This window comes from Pelodiscus sinensis, chromosome 25, assembly GCF_049634645.1.
Source record: "Pelodiscus sinensis isolate JC-2024 chromosome 25, ASM4963464v1, whole genome shotgun sequence".
NCBI lineage: Eukaryota > Metazoa > Chordata > Testudines > Trionychidae > Pelodiscus > Pelodiscus sinensis.
The window spans coordinates 4,937,943-4,956,773 of record NC_134735.1 but is presented as its reverse complement, the minus strand read 5'-3'; the positions used below and the strand labels follow the sequence as shown (position 1 = coordinate 4,956,773).

Below are 18,831 nucleotides of genomic sequence, written 5' to 3'. Positions count from 1 at the left end.
CATTCCTAGCTAGGGTCAGAGGAAACAAACCGGCACCTGCCCAGAGAGGTGAGTCCTCCTCACCTTACGGCCCAACACTCCGATTTCCCCAGGAAGTCCAACCTGGCCCGGAGGCCCCTGGGAAAAAGGAGAGAGTCATTCATTAAACACGTGGGTTGAGTCATGTGGCCCTGGGGTGAATGCCCTGGGACCAGCTGCAGCGTTTAATCTGGGGGATTCCAAAAGGAAACAACCTCCCTTGGCAAGGAATCCGTCAGAGAGCAGCTTTGCATGAGAAGAATTGAGCCCTTTCCCCAAGACTGAATGGAGGAAGTTCGTGCGGATGCTGGCAGAGGGAGGCCATGCCCTCTCTGTGCATCAGGTGCAGGCAGGGAGACGCCCCTGCTCTGCCACGGACGGCAACAGGGTTCCTCCAGGTGGAACTTTCCTGCTGTACTAATAACTGGACCTGTCGCAGTCACCCAGGTAGACAGGGCAGAGCTGGACTAATAATGGAGAATGGTGCCAGCAGTGAGAGAGGTCAGATGAATGTATCTGCATTGGTCCTTGGGCTCATCTCCAATCCATTAGACCAGGACTGGGCAAAATACGGCCCATGGGCCACACCCTGCCTGTGGGCCATCGGATCCTGCCCCTGGCACTGCGGGGAGCCTCAGACAGGCTCCCTGCCTGTCCCGCCCCCCTGCACGCTGCTGAGAAAAGCAGCTGCAGGGCCTTGTTTGTCTTTGAACAGCTGTGAGCTGCGGAAGTGGGGGGAGGGGCTTCACTCGCTGACCCACCCCCAGCACAATCCCATTGGCCAGTTTCTAGTCAACGGGAGCTGCCTGTTTGAAGACCAGGAAGCGCACAAAGTACCCCTCCCTTGTCCCCTTAGGCTTGCAAGTATTCATAGATCCGCATAGCCTCTGCAGCCTGTGTGGGGGTGGGGCAGGCAAGGAGCCTCTGGTACCCCAATCCCTTCCTCCCCCAATCCTCTGCCCCCCTCTCCCCACATAACCCAAGCCCCTCCTCCTGTATCCATACTCCCTTCCAAACCCTGTCCCCCCCAGGTCACAATTCCCTCCTGCCCTAGGTCACAACCCAAATCTCTTCACGCCCTCCTGCACCCCTGTCCTCTGCCCCACTCCCAACCACCTCCTTCACCCTTCCAGACCCCACGCTCCCTCCTGAACCCCAGTCCCTTACCCCAAGCTCCCTTCTGCACCCAAGCTCCATCTTAGACCCTGCACCTCTTCCATTCATATCATGGAACAGTGTGCGGCCCTTGACCACTTACCAAATTCTTGGAGTCCCCCCGTCTGTATCAAAAATGATTGCCCACCCCTGCTCTAGATCCACTCCACTTACTATCTTGCACCAGGGGTAAAATCTTCCCCATGGTTGGGAGAGAGAGGAGGGGAGCGCAAGACTGACATTGGTGCTAATGGGAGTCCAAAGCAGTAAAATTCCTCCCGTCAAAGCTGCTGAGGGTTTTTTACTTAAAACTCAAAGCTGTCCCCACCCCCTCCTAGCCAAAGACACACAACCCAAGCCCCAGCAGCAGGGTACTTACAGGAGGTCCTGACAATCCAGGGCCCTGGAACAAAAAGAGTTACAACGGGCTGAAATTCTCTGAATCGGAGTCAGCAACACCACCTCCCCTTTGCCCCCTTCCCGCTGGGGTCAGGGGAGATGTGCAGTGACTTCCCTGACTGCACAGCGGGTCAAACTCTGGTCCTCACCCTATGGGACAGCAAAGGACATGGGCAAAGCCCTGCCCCCGAATAAAGAGCAATTCCACTGGTTTCAACTGCTAGCTTCAGCACTCATCTGACCACCCACCCCCCATAACCTCTGAGCACCTCATGCTCAATGCATGTATCCTCACCACACCTGAGACATAGCGCAGGGCTAGCGCCTCCACTTTGCAGATGGTAGAGCGAGGCACAAAGGAACTAAGTGACTCACCCAAGGTCACATAGAGAGTCAGTGGCAGAGCAGAGAATGGAACCAAGTCTCCTGTGTTCTAGGCTAACACCATAGTTACTGGGACACTCTCAGACCTAGCAGAGCCCAGCCCTGTTATTTTTCAGGGGGTAGGGATGACTCTTTACAGGGCAACAATGGGAAAAACATACATCCCTCCTGGCTTGCTTAATCCTTGACCTTCCCTACACTCCCCTAGTCCTGCCTGGAGGAGGGATCTGCATGCTGAGGGTCCCTCCAGGCACAGATCTCTGCCATACCCAGGGATTCTATGCTCTTGCCAAACTGAGGGCACTGCAGGGGACAGCTGCCCTGTCTGCCCCACCCCACCCCACCCCACCCCCGGGATCCCCACTGAAAGATGCCTGGGGTTTGGACAGTTCATAAGGCACCAGCTCGTGGACCAGCAGTAAGACGGTAGTAGCAGCATCAAAATGCAATGGGATCTCCCTCAAGAAAGGCCATTCGTGATGGGAGAAGAGAGTATAGTGGACAAATCTACAGCGGTCTAGACAGCTTGTGTAGCCCACACAACAGCCACAGAACCACCTCTGCTGTAAGATCCCACTGGGGGCCTTTGCCCAGTTTCCAGGGGACAACTGCTCATGGCACATATACCACCCCTGGGACTGGCACCAGAACTGACCAGCACGTAGGCCAGAACCTAACGGGACCATGGAGACTGAAATCCCTTCATTCTTAGCTCAAGGGTGAGGCACAGGAACAGGGGACTGTCCGGAAGCCTTCCTCTGGCACGGTAGAGCCTGGTGAGCTGACCAATGGGAAAAACTGAGGCACAGAAGGTTTTGTTGACTTGCTCACACCAACAGCGTGAGCCTGGGATGAGGCCCAGGCATTCCCCGGCTCCCAGGCTCAGGCCGTTAGGCAGCAATAACAATATGACCAGCCGACGTGACAGATACTCACGGGAAGTCCCGGTGGCCCTGGCAGTCCAGGCTGGCCCTGGGAGTGCGGAAGAAGAGAGTCAATGTGAGATCCGGTGGGCAGTGGGAAGCAGGTGTAGGAGGGGTATTTTCTGATTATACAACATCCAGTCATTGAAAAATCTGTGTCCGGGTCCACTCCATGGGTGGAACCCAGCATCGCCCCTTTGGCTTCAATAGAACAGGGCCAACGGCTGGCTCTTTGGGGCCTCTGTCTTTTTGTGATGCGTTTACACCAAGATAGGATTAGAGAACCTTGGCGCTGTTGTAATAATAATAATTGATAACACACCTGATCTGAAAACCAGTCTGACTCTGGGTCTGATCCAAGCCTTTGAAATCCACCCATGAGGTCTCCATTCATTCCAGGAAGCTGGCCCCAAAGCTCACCCCATTCAGTCCTCACCCCCCTGTCGAAGGGTTCACGGTTCACCCCAAAGGACGTCTCCTATTCTGTGCACATATAGGGCTGGGCAATGGGGCCCGATCCTGAGTGGGGCCTCTCGGCGTGATGGGGAGCTCCCCTTCGGGCTGGTCTCGGCCCCGGATCCTGGCCTGAGGCCAAGGCGGAATCCATGATGTGGTCTCACCTCATAACCTTCCCCGGTGCGGTGCCGTTTTACACCCGCTGAGGGCCTTGACACAGCTGACTAGATCCCAACTATTCCATGACCCCAAGGTGTGGGAACGTGGGCATCCATCCAAGAGAGCTCACCAACCCGGCCAACCCCCCCTCTTCTCTCTGCTCTTTCCCTACCCTCTCCTCCGGAAGGGAGGGACAAGAAGTTGGAGCCTGAGAGACAGACACTGGTCACTTACCTTAGGCCCTGGCCTCCCGTGTGGCCCTGGTTCCCCCTTTGCTCCGGTCAGGCCCTAGGGGAGGAGAGATGTGAGGCAGTGAGTCATTCTCATGATTAGACTCTCTTCCCCGTCACTTCCCCTCCAGCTGTGCTCTCTGTGCAACTGGAAATCGAGGGCAGGGGAGGAGGAGTTTAGCCACCTCGTTTGCGGGGTTGTTAACAAGCTCTGAGGAGCTCGCCAATCTGTTATCAGGACAAGAGGCAGGCCATGTTGAAATGTTGCTTTTGCTACAAAGCTAAGTCTCAGTGCCATGAAACCCAGGGGTCCGCTCACTTCCGCAATACCACGGCTGCTGCCCATCCAGACGCCCTTCTTTTCAAGCCAACTTGTGATGGATTTAGCTACTCACTCCTGCTTGGGGCATCACAGTGAGATTGACTGGCCCCCCGATGTAGACATGGCTAGGCTGACAGAAGGATTCTTCCAACCTAGCTACCACCTCTCAGCAATAGAAAAACCCCAATGCAGGAAACGTCCCTGCTGCCCCGGAGCAGCAGCAGCACCATCCACATGGCCACGGGCCACAGCTGTGCCAGCATCTGCCCACGACACAAGCTCAGCTGCCAGGTCTCAGCACAGAGACCTTGCCCTCTGCCATGCTGTGTACACATCCCACGTGGAAGTTACTCTGGTGCATCCTTGGCGGATATTTATGACACAACAAAGAAGTCGCTAGACAAAAGCAGGCTTGGCCCTCTCTGCACTGTAGACAGCGGGGCTGACAACCTCGCTGGGCCTCTGGGCACGGTGGAGTGGGCCCTGGCTCTGTGTTCCTGGGAGGGGCGGGGCCTCAGGCAGATGGGGCGGGGCCTCAGGCAGAAGGGGCGGGGTTGGGGGCAGCCAGCCCTCACAACCCCCTGGAACATGCCACATAGCACTCCGGCGGCAATTTAAAGGGCGTGGGGTTCTGGCTGCCACTTCTGCTGCATCAGCAGCCGGATTCTCAGGCCCTTTGGAATTGCCAGGCCCTGGGGCAATTACCTTCTTCGCCGCCCCTGCTGCCCTCATTGGTGGGCCTGACTGTAAAGGCCGGTGGCTGGAACAGCTGGACTGCTGTGGGGAAGGCTGGGAATGCACTAGACTCCAAGCACCAGCAGCATGTGTAGGGGGATGTGAAATGGACGATCAGGCTCAAACCGCGGTACATTAGGGAAATCTGTGTAGCCTGGCAAAAGGCCCCAAATCAGACCAGGCCGGAGGGACCTGGGCAGAGCTGTACCGGGAGCCCAGGGCTGGAAAGAAGGGAGGCTGTCAGGCAAGATAAAGGTTCATTGACAGAGCTGTTGGGCAGTGGGGAGCCCAGAGCTAGAAAAGCAAAGAACCTGCAGGTCAGGATGGTATTTGACAAAGGGCTTGATCGTGCAGCTGTCAGTCATGTGACTAATCCCAGCGGAAATCATTGGGCCAGATTCTAATCTCATTTACTTCACTATAAATCAGTGGAGTTACGCTGGATTTCCACCACCGTCGGAATGAGATGGGAGTCTTGCTCGCAGGAATTTGTGCCCCTGGAGTGAGGCTGCAGGATCAGATGGAGAACACAACCCACAAAAAATGAGTTGCCATTGCATAATTCACGTATTCAAAAGAGAGAGAGAGAGAGAGAGAGAGAGAAACGCCAGGGTGGGTGAGAAGAAGCTACAAATCCTGCAACCCTTCCAGGAGTAAATCCTTCCTTGGATGAGAAAGGATTACTTATGGGATTCATGGTTTCAGGATCAGGTCCTCAGAGGGACAAAACCAGCTCCTTTCCAAAGCCCCCCCATTCCTCCAAGGTACAGAGAATGAAAATTATACAAAATAAAACAATCAAAATCAAGTGTCCGTTGTTAGAGAGATAAACATTGACTCTGTGTCCCGATACTGCAATAGGAGAGACAGACAGATATGGGAGCACGGATGGAAAGCTAAACAGATAGACAGACACGTAATAATATGCAGAGCCTGATCTCAATCGTACCAGTGTAAATCCAAAATCACTGTGGATTAACACCACCCGAGGCCACTGAGATCTGGATCTGACTCATTCTAAAGTGGTTAACATATCCACTCCTAAATGATTAAGCTACACTCAGTCCTGGGGGAATTCTGCAATTGTTGCATTTGGAGCCATAATAAAATAGAAGACTGTCATGCTTTGGAGGCTCTTTGCAAAGCACCAGGTGTCACGGTGAATATGAAAGACTCTGTATTCAGACCAATTCTTTTCTACTTTATCCTAATTATTAAAATCTGTAGCAGGAGGATTAATGTGGATGAATTAAACATTGTGATAAGGTTTATTATTCTATTAATTTATTAGTGACGGCATGAATAGATGCTAACAGGTTTTAAGAAATGGCTTCCAAGTGCAGAAAACACCCCCAGGATTGTATAGTTTAAGTGTGTTTGTTTCTGCCTGTCTGTAATTGTCTGTCTAGCTCTATCTTTCAGACACAAACACACATTCACAAATACCTTCCAGAGATACACACCTACCCGTTAAACTCAAACACCCCTTGACTGGGGATGCAACAGTGTAGTCGATTAACCGATAAGCAAATGCTTTATCGGCTAATGCTATAGACTACACGCATAACTCCTTCTCTCCCTCCCCCGCCAGTAAAGTTTTTAGCAGGCTGGCCAGCAGCCCAGCTCACTCCTGGCTTGCGCCAAGTCCAGGACCTCCCCCCAAAACTTCTGTCGACAAAACCCTGTAGTCTAGACGTACCCCAGCTGAATCAAAGCCCTCAGTGCACATGGTGGAATATCAGCTGTTCCCCCCCCCCCCCACACACACACACCCAGGCCAATGCCTCCTCCCCCCCACGCACTCAGCACTGCTCACATTAGAACACACCACGCATGCTGCCAGGCCACAGATACTGCCACCTCCCCAGCACAGTCATTCCGGTACACAGATGCACTCTGCACCCTGAGAGCACTCCAACAGGGCATGCCTTACACACACACACACACACACACACACACACACACACACACACACACACACTCTCTCTCTCTCTCTCTCTCACCCTGAGAGCACTCCAACAGGGCGTGCCTTCCACACACACACACACACACACACACACACACACTCTCTCTCTCTCACCCTGAGAGCACTCCAACAGGGCGTGCCTTCCACACACACACACACACACACACACACACACACACACACACACTCTCTCTCTCTCTCTCTCTCTCACCCTGAGAGCACTCCAACAGGGCGTGCCTTCCACACACACACACACACACACACACACACTCTCTCTCTCTCACCCTGAGAGCACTCCAACAGGGCGTGCCTTCCACACACACACACACACACACACACACACACACACACACACTCTCTCTCTCTCTCTCTCTCTCTCTCTCTCTCTCTCTCTCTCTCTCCCTTCCGTCCTTACGGCAGTTCTTAAACCCCAGACCCTGCAGCGCTTTGAAACAGCCCCTGAGAGCCCCAAGGCCCAGTGCTAAAAATGGGGGTGCACCCCACCCCTGAATCCTGTCTACACTTCTGCTGCTCCTGATGGTACCGCTCCGGAGCTGTCCTGCTGGAGAATGGCAGACCCCATTGTTGCCGGTTCAGACACAGCCTACGGGACAGCTTTGGATCTCATTTGCCCTGGTGTAAATCGGGAGTGACTCCAGTTATTCACACTGGCATCCATGAGCTCCAAATCGGGTCCTAGCGCAGCAGCAGCTGTGGTTAGAGAACTCTCCATTGCAGCCTGGCTAGGTGCCCAGTGCCTCTATGGTCTGGGGGCTTCTGACCCTGATCCAATGCTGATCCAGGGCAGAACTGAGGAGGGAGGGGAGGCTGGTAGGGACTAGCAGAGGGTTCATGCCGCTGCAGGCTGGGGCGGGGCAGAGCTGCGAGCGGGTGAATGACTCGAGCAGCTGGTGGGGGCTGGAGCACACGCGCGGAGCCTTGTGGGCAAACCGCTGCCTTGGCATAAGTGAGTGAGGCTGGGAACACAAAGCACCCTCTGATCTGGGCGGTGGTAATGCAGGCAAAGGAAAGCATTGCCTTCCCAAAATTGCCTACACTGCCCAGCCACCCGGGCGGGGCTTGAGCCACGCCGTGTGGCAGCTTGGATCCTCAGCAGCCGGTGAAGGCTAGGGCTGTGCCATGTGGCCGCCCATCTCCCCAGTAGCCAGGGAAGGTTGGGCATGCACCGCACTGCAGCCCTGGCCCTCTGCTGGGGCTGGGCGGGGCTTGGTTGGGGGTGGGGGGAAAGGTTGTGAAGGGGCACGGTCTCGGGAAGGGGTGTGGCTTTGGGCAGAAGGGGCGGGGCTTTGGGCAGAAGGGGCGGGGCTTCATCTGCTTTCCCCCAGCTGAGCCTTCCTCCGCCACTCATGTCCTCTGGGCTCTTGGTTTATCTGGCCGGCCCTCCCGCTCTTGGGACAGGTGCTGTTTCGGAGACAGACTCATCCCCCTTGATGGGGATCTCCTTGAGACTCAGTCTTTCTATTAGATTCCCCTTTCTGGGGTCTCCCCTTCACTGGTCATACAGGAGGGAGCCATGACAAGTCTCTGCTCCCCAGAACGGACTCCTATCTAGCCTCTGGGAGGGGCTCCAGACCCACCAACGCCTACAATGATCAACCCCCACCTCTTTTGATGCCCATCCCCCCCTCCTTCCTCCTGCCCAAACACATGAAAGGAAGGGTCATTTCCTCCTCTGAGAGCAGCTGTTTCCTCCTATCTCCAAGACTACATTTCCCGGCAAGCTCCCCAGTTCCCGTGAGCCTTGTGACTGGAATCCCGTTTGGGAGGAGTCACAGGGAAGCCAGACGTATCTGTGACTCCAGCCCCTGCAGCCCATGTACCAGGCAGGATTGCTGAGGGTGAAATGAGATCCGGAAGCTCTGGGCAAAGGTTTGCTGAGCAGGGAAGTCTGGAGCAACAAGTCGAAGGTGCAGAACGGGAGGCGATTCCGCCATCGAATCAGCAGCAGGAAGAAGAGAATGGGATTGTACTCACATCGATGCCTGGCTTCCCCACGGGCCCATCCGGACCTGGAACGCCTGGTTCCCCTTTGGAGCCCTTTAAAATAGGAGTTGGGAAAAATGAAGACCATAAGAATGGCCGTACTGGGTCAGAACAAAGCATCCTGTCTTCTGACAATGGACAATGCCACATGCCCCAGAGGAAGTGAACAGAACAGGGAATCATCATGTGATCCACCCCCTCTCGCCCATTCCCAGCCTCTGACAAACAGGCTAGGGACACCATCTCTTCCCATCCTGGCTAATAGTCATTGATGGACCTAACCTCTGTGAATTTATCTAGTTCTTTTTTGAACCTTGTTTAATTCCTGGCCTTCACAACATCCTCTGGCAAGGAGTTCCACAGATTGTCTGTGCATTGCATAAAGAAACACTTCCTCTTGTTTGTTTTAAACCTCCTACCTATTAATTTTATTGGGTAACCCCTAATTCTAGTGTTATGGGAAGGAGTAAATAACTGTTCTTTGTTCACTTTGTCTGCACTAGTCATGATTTTATAAACCTTTAGCCTATCCCCCCGTTAGTCACCTTTTTTCTAAGTTAAAAAGTCCCAGTATTATTAATCCTCATATGGCAGCCGTTCCAAACAACTAATCATTTGTGTAGCCCTTTTCTGTACTATTTCCAATGCCAAGATCTCTTTTTTGAATGAGGCAACCACATGTGTACACAGTATTGAAGAGGTAGGTGTACCATGCATTTATACAGAGGCAGTAATATATTCTCTGTCTTATCCTCTATCCCTCTCTTAGTGATTCCTAACACTCTGTTTGCTTTTTTGACCGCTGCTGTCCATTGAGTGGATGTTATCAGAGAACTATCCACAATGACTCCAAGATCTTTCCAAGTGGTAATAGCTAATTTAGTCCCCATCATTTTAACGTGTCCTGAAAAGGTGTGGAAACCAAAGCATGTCGGACAGCTGGTCGCACACTCACCGGGGTCCCAGCAGCGCCTGGCGGGCCTTTGTCACCCTAGGGAAAAAGAGATAGTTATAAAACAGTCTGGGCTTCCACAGAGCCTTCCATTCCTGAGTGCCAGATAGACTGGTCCCCAAGATCGCTCTCAGGGGCTGTAAAACTCATCCAGGTGCCATCGCTGAGAACCACCAGACTGGACGTGGATCTACCATCGGGCAGATTTTGACCCAGGCGGGCGTCAAGTCTCCAAACAGCTTCCTGTCCCCATCTGGGCTGCCGGGCAGCTTCTTTGGTGTCAAATTCAACCAGGATCCAATGGAACAGGGATTCAAAACCTGAAGGAGCAGGAGCAGTGAACCCACAGGGAGGGGACAGCAGCATTGGATTATGGTCTTCATAGGCCCTAGTGGCTCTCTCATAATCGTAGGCCTTTAAATTAGATGATATAGGGGAGAAATGCCCTATCTCCGATATGCCTGATATTTAATTGTATGTTATACCCGTAAGTTGTTGTGTGGCTAAAGATAGCAAATTATTAAGTCTGATTTAGCAGTTTTCTTTTCTTATTTTTGAGTCAACTATGAATTATTTTAGGCTCTAAACTTTCCGTAAGCCTTAAACTTTTCTGTAGGCCCTAGGCACTGCGCCTCTTGTGCCTAATGGATAATCTGGCCCAGGGGGACAGGACTGAAGGGCAGAGTGAGCAGGAGAGGTTGGAGCAGCAGAGGCCACAGGTCAGAACGGGAGAGCAACTAGGGTTGCCAGGTGTCCCGTGTTGAACCGGACACTTTGGTATTTTCTCCTCCTGTCCAGTAAAAAAAAAAAAAAATCAGAAAATGCCAGACACCTAAAATGCCCGGTACTTTCTGATTTTTTCCTGGCCAGGAGGTGAAAATCTGGAGCTGTCCAGCTCAATATGGAGGCAGCCTTGCAACCCTAGTGCTTATCGGGTTCCGCAGGGGAGCTGTACAACCTGGTGCAGGGAGGCAAGATGGTGGGAAGCCACTGGCAGCCAATTAGAGCCAAAAAGCCTCACCACACGGTTTTTAAAGGGGCCACAGTGGTTTTGGGGTGGGGTGTTTTGTTTTGTTTTTTGCTCCAGAAACTTTTTCCTGGCGTGTTGTTTTTGTTGTTTGGTATTTTTTCTGAAACTATCTGGCAACTTTAAGAGCAACTCCCAAATGCTGCCACCAGAGAGAGGGACTAAGCAGGCTGGATGCAAGCTGAGCAGGGTGGCGCGTTTCCCGGCTCCAGCACGGGCCCATTGCTGTAAGGCAGGTTTGTTTCCACGGTTCCACTGTGACACGGCTCTAACATCCCTCTTCTGTGCAGCCAGGAGGCTGCAACCACGAGTCTGTTTTTGGAGAGGGACATCCTGAAAAATATCTTAAATTTCAGAGGGGTGCCACACCGTGGCCTAGTTTGGGGGCTGCTGGCTTGAAAGGATTGCTCCAAGGTCATCCCAGGCCCGGCGTGTCATACACTAGGACACCGGGGCGAACGCTGATTTGACCTGGGCTGGCACAGTTTAAGGGGGCTGCCAGCATTGAAATTCAGCGTGGTGTAGTACTTCGATTGTGCCTTGAGGGGGGCAACAACAGGCCCCAGGCCAGCCCCTCTCTGAAGCCGCCCCCTCATGCATGGCATCAGGGTCTGATAGTCATGCAGGGGTGCGGATGCCAATAAAGAGGCATCGTCGGCCTTCACCAGCGCTACATGGTCACTTAGCTGCATGCAAAGGATGTCGCCATGTCAACCACGTCGCCATGGAGACGCCGCTCACTCCCAAACCAGGTGTGCTCGGCCTGCATCCCTGCCCGGGCTAATGCGGGCCAAATGCTCCACTGGACTTTGGAAGAGCGACAGCTGGTCAAAAGCCACTGCTCTCCGCCCCCTCCCCAACCACGCCCCCGGGTCCACTGTTGCATGCCATGTATAAATAGCACCAAAATCCCACACTGAGCACGGTGCGGTTCTCCTAAGGGGCTGGGCCCAGACAACCAGCCAGTTCTTGTGTACTTATAGGCCTGGTCTAAATCCAGACACCCTCCTGAGCCTCGGGGTGGGGGAGGAAGGTGTGAGTGAGTGCTCTGTAGGCCTTTCAGAAACCTCACCACCACATCTCCAGCGAGCCGGCAATCACCCCCTAGCTCTGAATGCCCCAATCCCCACTCCTCCCCCTTCAAACCCAGCGGTACCCTTTCTGTCTCCCCCAACGGCATCTTCGACCAGTCTCCCTGCCGGAGCCGGGTTTAGAACCTTTCCCGCTGCTCCTTCTTCCACTTTTAGCCTCCGCTCTGCACCTCTCCTCTTTGGGCCCCAGCCCACCAAACCCTCCTTTTACAATCGCCGGGAGCTGCCTGAGTGAGGGAGCCTCAGGATCGGGCCCTTTTGCTTGGTGCTTGATGGTTGATTTTCAGTTATTCTCAGAGACTTTTGATTCCTTTCCGGCTCCGCCCGGCGTGATTTGGCCAGGGCTGCAGGGAGTGGGGAAGTGGGCTTTGCAAATAGTTATTTTCATTATTGACCATTTTTGAGCTATTTTCAGAGGTTTTTCAGAGCCTAAAGGCTCAGATAATCCCCCACTAGGATTGGGACAAACACTAAACTCCCCTTGATTTCGAGATTTGGAAAAATCTCACCTTCGGGCATCTAATTTCCCTTGAAAATCTGGCCCCTGAAAACAAGTCTTCCCTGCCTGGCTATCGATTTGTATCCCCGAAAAAAAAATGGCTTTGCAAATCCATCCGCTAGGGACTTCGAAAGCAGCTCCTGTCCAGGAGTGAAAGAAACTTCACATTTCTGACAGGTCCTGTCCTATTACAATCCGGCTCCCTGCCAGTTCTTTAAATAGCTCCCTGCTGGCTTTTGCTGCAGCTCAGTCAGCTCTTGCGGATGCTTCTTTTCTCCTCTGCTTCCTTCACCAGGCTACTCTGAAATGGACAAGGAGGCCCTGTGCCCGTGCTGAACCCAAGCATCTCTTTATAGGCACAATGGTGGATGAGGGATGTGAATGGTTTCCCTGTTAACTGGTAAGCAGCACCCTTACCAGGTGATGCTTACCAGTTACGGTTGACCCGTGGGGGCTGGAGTAGACCCCATCCGTGGCAGGCCCAGTGCGGGCGCACTGTGGGCAGGGGTACTTCAGCCATCCCTCCCTCCCCGTCTGCTCCCCATTTAGTCTGTTAACTTGTTAAAGTTAACATTTAACTCGCTAACTAATTAAACAGGATTTTACATAGTTCTGGTGGACGCTCTTATTTGTATTTGTATTGCGGTAGAACATTGAAGTCCTGATTAAAACCAGGGTCCTGTTGCACAGCTCACAGCACAAACCCATAGACAGAGATGGTCGGGTGCCGGTGAGGCTGCGAGAGCCGGCAGTGAGACGGTTAAAACCATCACTGTCCCAGTTTCTGCCCTGCTCCAACTTGCCCTGCATTGTTGGAGTGACGTGATTTAGTCCTTGGCATTTAAGAGCATCTGTGTCTTTTATTCCACCCACTAGGCAAAGCAGCAGCTCCCTGCTAGTTGCTAAGATCCATAAATGTGACGGTCACATTTCACCAAGTTAATTTCAGGAGGAAGCTCGGTAATTTCGTGAACAGAATTGCATGCCTGGGAGCGGGAGAGGGGAGGCTGTGATGGCAGAGGGCTGGGTGAGCCAGGGGGTCCCATCTACTCTTTTGTTCCCTATTATCCTCCAACCTCCTGCGTAACAAGCCAGAAAACTTCACCCAGTGACTTCTGCAGCCAGCCCAGTGGCATGACGTTGGCTGGCTCCCCAGAGGCTTGCAGGCCAAGCCTGATTCTGCTGCGAGGAGGAGTTTTATCCTTGATCTGAACTGGAGCCAAATGGGGGCTTTTAATTAGAACTTGGGGGAGGGGGGCTTTTATAGCAGCCCTGTCACTCAGCACCCAGACTGTGCACACTTCCTCCCTCCGCTGGCCACAGCTGGGACGTGCAACTAGGTATCGGGACACAAAGCCCCTCTTTGTATCTCCCTTCCCCCTCCTCCTTCCCCCCATGGCTTGCTCAGGCTCCTGAGTTGTGTACTCACATCGATGCCGTCGGATCCTGGCACTCCTGGCGGACCCGGGGGCCCTCGAGGCCCGGGCTCTCCTGGAGGACCTTGCTGAGGGAAAGGAAAGAGAAGCACACGTTCCCGGTCAGGAGACTGCACCAAGCAGAGAGCTCACAGCCCTGCTAGCCCAGGGAGACGTCTGGGCGCGGAGAGACCGGCGGGACTCTCAGAGCGGCAGGGAGCCCTGGGTATGAGGCTACAACCATCTGCCATCCGATCACGTCCGGACCATGAGGACCCCTTCCCCAAGGAGCTGGGAGGAGGTGACACACAGTAGGCAAACAGCAAACAGCTCCAGGCTTGGGGAGTACCAGCTGCTTCCCCCTTGCAATGCAGCCCAGCCAGGAACAATTTTGTCCTGACTTGCGAAGGAAGCAGGCATGAAGCTTCTCCCACCGCATAGATGGGGTTAATACAGGAATGAGTGGAACAGGCCTGCGAACACGTCTCCCCTCTAAGCAGGCTGTTCCCCGCTTCTGCTCCTTGTTCTCGCACACCCCAACCGGGGCTGAAGTTTCATCCTGTCTACACTGGGCCTAACTCTGATCTCAGACACGCTGGGGGAAATCAGTAGCTCTCTGGAAGCCAGAGGAATTACAGCCCTGGAGTGCAAGACTAGACTCTGCTCCCACCCAGCCATCCCCCCTCCAAAAGGCAGCCCCAGCCTGAAGGATGCACTTTAAAGCAGCCTCCGTGTGTGCAGCTCACTTAGCTGATCCGGATTTAAAGACTGAGGCTGAAATAGCCTTAAATGCCCCAGTGACAATAATGTTGAGTGTCCAAATCCCTTAGGCAATTTTGCAAATCTTAGCCTTAAACTCTGCTAGGGGACTTAACCGTGCCAGTCCCTTGGCCACATGCGCACAACAGGTCCCGGGGTACCTCTGCGCTGGGGCAACATGCTATTCAGCCCATGGTAAGAATCTGGTTCTTTGCAGAAGCACCCTAAGCTGGTAGGAGTTCCACAGAAAAATCCCTTACTCCTCTTTTGGAAAGAGTCTGAGCCCAGGGCTACACTAGGATGTTATTTCAAAATAACCCCCCCTTCTTTCAAAATAATAAACAGAGCATCCACACTACCAAGTCTGTTATTTCGAAATCATGGGCTGGTTATTTCGATATTTGTCCTTCTGCTTTCCTCGGGGAAGAAGCTTATTTTGAAATAGTTACTTTGGGAGTCATCATTTCCACTGCAGTTATTTCGAAATCATTTCCTAGTGTAGACATGCCCCTCCTGTGGGGGTGGAATTCAGGGATTCTGGGAAAGAAAAATCGGATGGGCTGGCTGCATCGGACACGGCCAGCGAGACAGCCTGGAGCTTTGTTCTTCGCCCCTCAATGCTTTACTTATTCTGAAGGGAAGAGGCTATTTGGTTCTGCGCGTGCGGTAGAGAGCAAAAGAAATAAGTGCAGCCTTGCGCCGTATAAATAACTAGCAGCCATCCAGCAGGAGAGGGCCCGGTTTCCTGGACGTTCCCGATGAATAGGCACCTTTGTCCTGCACAGACGATTTGCCAAATGCTTCTTTGTTAGAAGGCTTCCCAAGCCTAGGTGCTCTAGTCGACTCGAGCTGGCCCCTTGCAGTGGACTCAGCTGAGTCCCAGGCGTCTCCTGCGAGCCACTAAACAGCCCGCGCCAGGCTCTTCAGGGCAAGCTGCTGTGCGCTCCAGCTCCCTGGCAAGGCAGGGCTTCCTTCAGAGCCTCCTAGCTCTGTGCTTTCCCGTCTTCTCGCCCACTCGCTGCTTGGAAAGTTACACTCCTGCTCACCAATACTGATTTCCTTTTCGGTTGGTTCGCTGGTTCCCAGGAAAAAGCTATTCTAGGGGGTCAGAGCTTAGAACACTCGAGGAGCCAAGGAGTATTTCCTTCTATTAATAAACTATCCTCCCATTGGGGCCAGCTTATCTCTGGCTCCTAAAGACACTTCCAAGGACCCTTTTCCTTCTAAGTTGCATGATGATGCCAAAAATTGTCCAGGCGGAAGAGGGGAGAATATCCCCAGCCTGGCTCCATCCCTGCTAGAGTTTTCGCCCCATGATCCCTCTTCACAACTAGCCAGGGACCTACAAGGCCTGCTGCCCCTCTGCAAACCCTTCCCTTCAAAGCCTGCCTCCTCACTGCTCTAAAGAAGGCAGCCCTCCTCCCAGAGTGCAGCTGACACCAAGCAGCCTGGGTTCGGCCGGCGCTCCTTTGCAGAAGGGTTCCACCCATGCCAGACCATGCAAGCACATCCCCGAGGGCACAGGAGGCAAAAGACACTGACAGTGAACGAAAGAACCTTGTGGGTCCGAAAATCTCCAAAAGAACCGCGACACCCAGGTGCCAACACAGGCGCTCCCTTTCCCCAGATCCCCCCCTGTCTCCCGACAGAGAGAAAGGTGGTTTCTAGTATTTAGAGGTTATTTCAGGGCATGGGGGCTCTGGATTCCCCCTGGGGAGTCTGCTGGATTTTCCCTGCTGGAATGGGAAACTCTGAAAGCATATTAAAAACCAAGCAGGGACAAAGAATCAGGAAGCTACTCAGCATGGCAAGCGGCTTGTCATAGAGCGCAACATTTTAAAAAGGGGGGCAGACAGGGGACCTTCCCAGCCTCCTACCGCAATCCTGATACATCCCATACAGTAGCATACAAAGGAGAACACTTACAAGCTGAGCCAGACACAGGCAGATGGCTTGGAGGAGAAGGCAGAGTTGTAGGCTGCGGAAGGAGTTAGCCATGGTGAGGGCTTCTGCCTAGCTCAGAGGCAGAGAGGTTTCCCCTTTTCCCCTCTGCTAGATGAAATTCCAGGTGTAGCCAGCCAGCCAGCCAGCCCTCAACTGCAAAAGCCTCCAAATCCAGCCACTGGATGGACTTTTGCAATAGCTGGAGGAGGAGAGAAGGTGGGGGCAGCCTCATTAATATGGAGCAGCTTGGTAGGTGAGGGCAGAGGGATTGGCCAGGAGACCTCTGCACGCCTTCCTCTGTCACATGAAACCAAGGGAATTAGTTACATACGGTTCACAGCTCAGGTGAAGTTTTTCCAGGCGGGGCAGGCCAGGAGGAAGAGTCTGGCCAGAGAGCCTGTGCTTGTGAATTGAAGGGGGGTCACTGAGGCTACGTCTACACAGCAGCGTTATTCCGAAACAACATAGTCCACGTCTAAACTACAAGCAGTTATTTCAACACCATGTCCAAATAATGTCGAGCCGGAGGACTTTTTACTCCCATTCCTGTAACCCTCATGGTACGAGGAGTAAGGGAAGTCGGAAGGAGCATGCTCTTTCTCGGACTTCCTGCTGCGCAGACCGCACCAAACACCGAAATAAGCTATTTCGACTTCAGCTACGCAATTGACGTAGCTCAAACTGCGAAGCTTATTTCAGCGTTAGCCTTGCTGCAGAGTGTTTCTTAACTAGTGGTACAAGTACCTTTGGGGTACTCAAGAGACATCTGGGGAGGTACGTCAACACAACTGAAATTTGGAGAAAACTGAATTTTTGTTTTAAATTTTACCGCGCTTGATTATTTTTGTACTTTTTACACCCAAAAATTTCATCACCCACCCGGCTATGATTAAGTTGTTTAAACAATGTTGCAATGGGAGAAAAAAATGTTGTGTGTCTAAAAACTGTAGGTACTGGGGGTACTTACAATTTTTTTTAAAGGGGGTACTTGATAAAAAAAGATTGAGAAACACTCGTGTAGACTACCCTGCCAGGGCTGTGAAGGAAGAACACAATAAAGGCAGAATGTTCGCTGCTAAGACTGCTGGGTAGGAGAGTGTTTGTGTAGTGTCACGCTGACAGATGCATGCTAAGCAAGCTGGGCCCTGTTTAGCATTTGAAGAGGAGACCTGTAAGAAGCATGTGAGCGTTGGACTAGTGACTCAGTAGGGGAAGTTTGTCTCTCTAAGTGCTGGTCTCAATGCTGGGGAGCTAGAAGCAGCCCTCCACCCCTTTAAAGCAAGGAGGGTGCCTGGGGCTCTGTGTCTTAAGGGCTGCCTGGCCGCTTGCTCGCAGCCCTGGCAGGGAGCCACGCGGCACAGCTGCTGCCAGTTCACTGCCTCAGGTCTTGCAGACTCTTCTGCCAGTCCTGTAGGGTTGCCAATTCTCTTGGGCACCGCAGCCTGTGTTTATACTGGTGGTGCACATCTGCACATAACAAAATGTATTCTGGATGGAAACAATTATTTACGTATTCTCGCACTATAAGAACTAGGGGTCCTCAAATGAAATGAATAGGCAGCAGGTTTAAAACAAACAAATGGAAGTTTTTCTCCACTCAGCACACATTCAACCTGTGGAACTCCTTGCCACAGGATGCTCACGGGCCGCCCCTGGGTGAAGACTAAGACTTTAACAGGGTTCAAAAAAGAGCCAGATAGATTCATGGAGGTTAGGTCCATTAATGGCTATTAGTCAGGATGGTAGGAATGGTGTGTTACTTACACTATTATAAGGGAACAAGTTACTTACACTATTAGTTTGTAGTCAGTTTCACTCACCTGCTAGTATAGCTACAATGCTTGGGTTGTAAACACTGCAGGGAAGGGGTTTCATTCACACAAATAGAAAGGCTGTGTACTTTGGATTTTTAAGGGGCATTTCTGGACTTTAGTCTTATGTAGATCTTTTCACAACACCGAAAATTGAGGCCTAAAGCTCATCATGTAGTTATGATTTTTATTGACTTTGTGCAAAACAAACAGAATCCCATAGATATTACTATGGACATGTAAGTGTTTGGGATTGGAGTGTTACTTTAGGAAGTGCCATGTAATTTAAAATGTCTCATAGGCTATTGCGTGCTGCTTAATTCTCCCCGCCCCCTCCCTAACCCCAACACTACTGCAGAGTGGATCACAACTTTTTTACATAGTGTGGTTGCTTAATTACTCCACTTAGCACCTAAATATGAGACCGCTTGGAATTTGGAAAGTGTCTTTATAATACTGCACACATATCCTTGTTAAAAAGCCTCATCTAAGTCTTCTCTCTAGTTATTTTTACCTTGCACTTAAACTAGGACATTTTTTTAATTTGATCTCCCTTGAGTTCTATCAGCAAATTGAATTGGT

At 52.4% G+C, this 18,831-nt stretch overlaps 1 protein-coding gene across 1 annotated transcript in view; it reads right to left on the bottom strand.

Moving 5' to 3' along the window:
- Window positions 1-16,633, bottom strand: part of COL9A2 (collagen type IX alpha 2 chain) — a 47,857-nt gene extending 31,224 nt beyond the window's left edge. Inside the window, exons 1-8 of the mRNA XM_075908605.1 lie at window positions 16,421-16,633; window positions 13,750-13,824; window positions 9,707-9,742; window positions 8,743-8,805; window positions 3,729-3,782; window positions 2,893-2,928; window positions 1,553-1,576; window positions 64-117 (exon numbers count right to left, since the gene is read on the bottom strand). Coding sequence (XP_075764720.1) covers window positions 64-117; window positions 1,553-1,576; window positions 2,893-2,928; window positions 3,729-3,782; window positions 8,743-8,805; window positions 9,707-9,742; window positions 13,750-13,824; window positions 16,421-16,492 — 414 coding nt within the window. The 5' untranslated portion in view covers window positions 16,493-16,633. The remainder of the gene's footprint in view (window positions 1-63; window positions 118-1,552; window positions 1,577-2,892; window positions 2,929-3,728; window positions 3,783-8,742; window positions 8,806-9,706; window positions 9,743-13,749; window positions 13,825-16,420) is intronic.
- Window positions 16,634-18,831: the final 2,198 nt, after the last annotated feature.